The sequence below is a fragment of the Chanodichthys erythropterus genome, chromosome 23 (genome assembly GCF_024489055.1).
Source record: "Chanodichthys erythropterus isolate Z2021 chromosome 23, ASM2448905v1, whole genome shotgun sequence".
NCBI classification, from domain to species: domain Eukaryota; kingdom Metazoa; phylum Chordata; class Actinopteri; order Cypriniformes; family Xenocyprididae; genus Chanodichthys; species Chanodichthys erythropterus.
Window position 1 is genome coordinate 17,391,945 of NC_090243.1, and position 6,000 is coordinate 17,397,944.

The window sequence follows — 6,000 nt, forward strand, 5'->3', positions numbered from 1 at the left end:
TATTTGCTTGTTACTTATACGTGCAACATTTCAGCCGTGAATAAATTATAAGTGTTAGCTAGATTGTTCATTACCTGTCTAGCGATGTATGTTTATGCTGAAATATAATAAAATAACGGTTTGTATTTTTAAAAACATCTATCGCGTATTGTTATGTGTAGTGAGTTGGCTCACGTGATTCAAGTTTCGCGCTTCAGAACTTCCGTTAAGGGAGCATAGTGAGCATCGATGCTCCCTGGTTTTCACGGTGCATTGTGGGACTTTTCAGGGAGCGAACGTTTCAGTGCCCTGGAAGGATTCTGCGAATGAGACAGCCCTTAAAATGGCCGACTCCCTGGTCAGTGCCCTGACTACTGAACTAGGGAGCTGATTGAGACACAGGGTAGGATTCTTTTTGGTTGTCATGACAATTACGTAGTTTAGGGCAGTTATATTCCGCGTTCATTTACACTGAACCAGAACAGTATCAGAGTCGCCTTTTAAACTCTCGACGATGCTGAATGACTTCTTTAGTTAGCAAACAAATTGCTCGAGTGGGTGTAAATACCATTCACTTTCATGTTTTTTTGCAACCTGCAAAAATCGCTCGATGCCATTGCTGCTTCTGCAAACCGCGGATCAATGCTACAAACCAATACAAACTAAACCTGCGTCTCAATCAGCTCCCTAGTTCCCTAGGTCGTGAATCAGTATATCATGATGCAAGTGAATGTGGCTGATTCCCTGATCAGTGCCCTGACTACTGAACTAGGGAGCTGATTGAGACACACGGTAAACCTGCCTGGAGTTTTCGCATCGCTCTGCAAAGTACGTCACCCGGATCGTTGATCTGATTGGTTGAAGGACTATCCAATTGCGTGACTAATGCTCGTTGATCACGCCTCTTGTGCAGTAGGAAATACATAGCAAACTCCCCAGACCAATGTTCAATTTTAAATTGAGCTTGGTCTGGTGATAGCCAGACTAAAGTTCTGTGTCTGTGTGTCAGTAAATCAAACCACAGTGACTAAATAGTCAACTTCACGTTGTTTCTCTTAGTAGAATGAAAATAATCTCTTATTTAAATTGTGATTAAATTATAGAAGGCGATCAAAGAACGCCCCCTTTACAATTGCTGGAGCTGTCAATCAAGCAGCGCAAGTTTATCAGTGACTGAGTTCTGGACTCGTGCCAAAACTCTCGTTTTATTCAAGGAATCTCTTACAATGCATTTGCATTGTTAATTATGATGAAAGCATTCGTTAGTGTGCAGAAATTGAGTTGCAATGACGAGATCACTGCTTTCTTGCACTCAACAACATCTGTGATCGGCTACAGTGTTCATCACTGCAACCTTTCATGCCACGATCTAAATATAATGCCATAGATCTAAATGTAATGCTATAATCAACACTTTTCACGATGAGTTAACCTTGAGAACTGTAATAGTAAAAATGTGCTAAAAGTTTTAGAGAGAGTAATACTTAGCTATTTCAGATGGAAAGATGTTAGCCAATCACAGCAGTGGGCGTTTACGCTGAAGTCTCACAGCAGACACGCCCCTTAAAACAGAGTGTTCAAATAAGCGGACTAAAATCAGGGTTGGAAAAAATGCATTTTATTTCTAAATTATGACAATATTGGATGTAAAAAGCATACTAACATTATAAGTGCATCCCAGGAAACATTATAAAACAATAAAACAATGCAGTTCATGCCCCTTTAAAGCTGTGAAAGCTGAAAAAAGTTGTGTACATGCATGTAGTCTCTTTTCACTTTTAACCAGAGATGGACTTTTAATCTTTGGATGTGCAGGTAAGTTATTGATGACACCAGCTTATGACCGAAGACACTTTACCAGATATAGGTGTGGGGAAAATGAATGTTTGGTTTGTGTTTGCAGCAGGTGTGTCTGAGCCAGCTGTTTTCTTGGAGGATTGGTAAGTAGAGGAGATAGGTGAAAGTATGGTTGCAGCCGGAGAGGACGGCGTAACAGAGCTTCCGTTCTCACGCTGAGGCGTTATATGCGACACACACACACACCCGGCATCCGTCAACAGCCTGATGATGTCGTTTCGGAATCGGACGCCAACCAGCGCATAAAGCAGAGGGTTCAGGCAGCACCTCACGCAGGCCAGAATGCGTGTCACGTTTTCCTTCAGCTGGAACCTGGTCCACTCGTCGCAGAGTTTCGGTGTGGGTGTGAATATTTTAATCAGCAGCACCACAGTGTAAGGTAGCTGGAAAATCAGGAAAAGAACCACCAGCAATGCCATCAAACGCAGGGTCCTCTGTCTACGCCAGCATTTGCCACCGGCATGGATCAGCACGCGTCCGATCGCACCGTAACACACCACCATCGCCACGCAAGGGATGCAGAACCCTGCGATCTTTGACACCTGGGCCCACAGCTTCCATTTACTCACTTCATCGCCCCAAACTTTCATATCGCACAAGAGGACGTTTGAACCCATGTCAATTTCTGTGGAGCTGAAGCGCAGGTCTGGCAGGCTCAGGACGATAGAGGTTACTGTGACGCCAATAGCAGAAAGCGTGCTGTAAAACAGCATCCCAGAACTCTTCTTCCGCACGGCCCTGGTGCGAACCACCACCAAGTAGCGATCGACACTAATGCACGCCAACAACAGCAGACCGCTGTTGGTGTTGATGGCATACATGCCTCGATTTAGCTTGCACAGCGCCTCTCCGAACACCCAGCTGCCAATCAGCGTCTCTCCCGTCTGTAGCGGAAGAGTCAGCAGAAGCAGCATGTCAGACAGAGCAAGGTAGAAGAGGAAGACGTCGGTCATGCAGCGCAGACGCAGACGGCGGTACAGAGCGAAAGTGGCAATGACCAGCCCGTTCCCAATTACACCTAAGATGAAGACAATGAGGAAGACGGTCGTCTGGACAGCAGTAATGGTCAGCTCCTGCTCCCTGCTGGCTTCACAAAGCACTGCAACGTCAGTGACGTTGAGGTCAAAATCAGTGTAATTGGACACATAGTCAAAAGTAAAGCCAGTAAAATCTTCTGTAGTCGAATCAGAGATCGCCATACCTGTAAAACATGGCAGAGAAGCAGAAACAGTTCATCAGGTATGGTAATTGTGTGAAAGGTGAACCCTATAAATACATGATACACAAGGCTTTTGAATGATCAACATTATCAAAACTTTGCTAAAAAAACTCTATATGCCTTTTGCCCTTTGTTTGGTAGTTCATATTTTTTTTAGTAAGTATGCATTTTAGTGTAATTCCAAATATATCCACATTTTTGCTTGTTTATAAAGTTAGAGTAACTTTTATATTGTTAGTAATATTTCAAGATGAACATTTAATGGATTAAAGTAACTTAGATTTACTTGATTATCCATCACTGATCCATGATCATATCATTTTTTTGTTGTTGTTGTTGTTAAAAAATCATGTTAAAATGTATCAAATATCCGGCTTTCATCTTTTTATTACATTGTGTTATATGTTTACCCCCCACCCACAATTAAAATAGCATATTTTTGTTCAATTTAGTCCTCTGAATAAAACTGAGGTGATTTTCTTCACCTCAGTATTCTCACTAAATTGGTCATTAAAGGGTTAATTCACCCAAAAATGAAAATAATGTCATTTATTATTCACCCTCATGCCGTTCCACACCCGTAAGACCTTCGTTCATCTTTAGAACACAAATTAAGATATTTTTGTTGAAATCGGATGGCTCAGTGAGGCCTCCATAGGGAGCAATGACATTTCCTCTCTCAAGATCCATTAATGTACTAAAAACATATTTAAATCAGGTCATGTGAGTACAGTGGTTCAATATTAATATTATAAAGCAGCGAGAATTTTTTGGTGTGCCAAAAAAAAAAAAACGACTTATTTAGTGATGGCCTATTTGAAAACACTGCTTCAGGAAGCATCGGAGCATAATGAATCAGTGTATCGAATCATGATTTGGATCATGTTTCAAACCGGCAGACTGCTGAAATCACATGACTTTTGCGCTCCGAACAGCTGATTCGATACACTGATTCATTTTTCTCCGAAGCTTCCTGAAGCAGTGTTTTGAAATCAGCCATCACTATATAAGTCGTTATTTTGTTTTTTTGGTGCACCAAAAATATTCTTGTCACTTTATAATATTAATATTGAACCACTGAACTCACATGAACTGATTTAAATATGTTTTTAGTACATTAATGGATCTTGAGAGAGGAAATGTCATTGCTGGCTATGCACTGAACCATCGGATTTCAACTAAAATATCTTCATTTGTGTTCCGAGGATGGTAAGTAATAAGTAAGTCTTTTTTGGGTGAACTAACCCTTTAAAGCCTGATTTATTAAATATGTTACTCAAAAACACATTTTTTTTTTTTTTTTTTACATCTCATTTAAGGTTCAATAAACTGGAGCAGTAATAAACTGCTTTATTGATTTTCCTGACTTTCATTTCATATGTCAAGGTTAAAGTAGTCAATACGGTTGTGTTGTTGCATGCTTTCAGCACTAGGGGCGCTCTTGAAAAGTCATGTTTCTAAACCATAGTGAATCATTTGTAAACTGAGAATATCAGGAAAAGGTTTTATTGTAGAAGATACTAAAATACTTTCTAAACATTAATGTGTTGTAAATGTGAAAGAATTTAAAGATATTTTTTACCATTTTGGGTTAGTGACATGAGTCACAACCGATCTTCACAATTTCACATGTGTGGGATTAAATAAAGGCAAAAATCTGAGCGGTTTCCTTGTGAAGTGATTTATTTGCTGCCTGCTTCTGTAAAAGAGACTTCATAAACTTGCAGCATATATTTATTCTGTTAATCACTTTCTGGGTTGCAACTCAAAAAGGATTCTTTAGGTAAAAATGTTGAAAAATAATTGAAATAAAAGAGATTTTTGGTTTAAACATATTCTAAACACATATTTCACGTCTCAGCGCAGCTTTTTTATTGTTATTTTTAAAGTGAACTTATAGCAGGTGAATTGATAGTCTTTTATTTGTGTCTTTGATTAATTAGGTAGTTATTTAAAATAAAGACTTTTCTTTAAAAATGCCTATCCATACTACAAAAACATAAATCGTGCGATCGAATCACAATAACAAAAACAGTAACTATGGTAACTCGCGCCACATATAGACAGATGCGTCACGAAGAAATGTCACCTTTAGTTTCAGGTGTTTTTTTGTGGTAAATGGCAGCACGAAATATCTCTATTAAAACTCTTTACATAACGTCTAGAGTGAAATTGTACTCATTCCGCTACTCATCGCGTGTCAAAGGCAGACAGTCGTTGGCGTGAATCTGACACCCCGTTCGTGCTTTCAGTCAGCATCGCGTGCCAACGCGCTTTAAAACTCTATCATAAGGAACGGGATCTTTATTTGAGCAGAAGTGAAGCTAGCAGAGCAGACTGAAGTGAGATATCTTTCTGTAATGTCCTTGTGGAGAAACAGGCTGATGTTCGTCTCTGGTTGTGAGGAGGATGAGGATGAGGATGATGAAGCTCAGGAGTCAGGACCGCATCATATGTTTAAGCTAATGGAGAATTAAGCTTCAGAAACAACCGTAAGCTATCAAACATTCACCAAATCAAAACAATTATGATATATAATACATTTTTTCGTTAAATAATTTAAATTGTTCACTGTCGATTTAAACTTTTACTCTTTGTGATGAGTTTGATTTTGAATGTGTTGATATTTATAAGCGATATAGCAAGTGGCAAATGTGTGATGTTTTGGTTTTGATTTTAATAAATCGTGCGTGCAGCTAAACATTTTTAATATGAACTAAAATACATTTTATCCATTACAACAATGAAAAAAATGAGACTGAAAAAGTATGGTTTAATATATCAAAACATGCACATTCGTCTCGGAATACAACTTTTTATATAGACCTAGTTTTTGTCATAAATAGTGAACAGTGTATACATTTTTATTTGTCTTAAAATGTGTTATCGTTCTATTTTATGCTCTATAATTAAATTATTAACCCTTTAATGAGCAAATAGTAAAA

The 6,000-nt window shown here is 38.8% G+C and overlaps 1 protein-coding gene across 1 annotated transcript; it reads right to left on the minus strand.

The window, feature by feature from the left end:
• Nucleotides 1-1,799: 1,799 nt before the first annotated feature.
• Nucleotides 1,800-3,035, minus strand: ccr10 (chemokine (C-C motif) receptor 10). The gene has a single exon (XM_067378661.1). It carries the CDS (start codon nt 3,033-3,035, stop codon nt 1,800-1,802), a length of 1,236 nt encoding a protein of 411 aa, XP_067234762.1.
• Nucleotides 3,036-6,000: the final 2,965 nt, after the last annotated feature.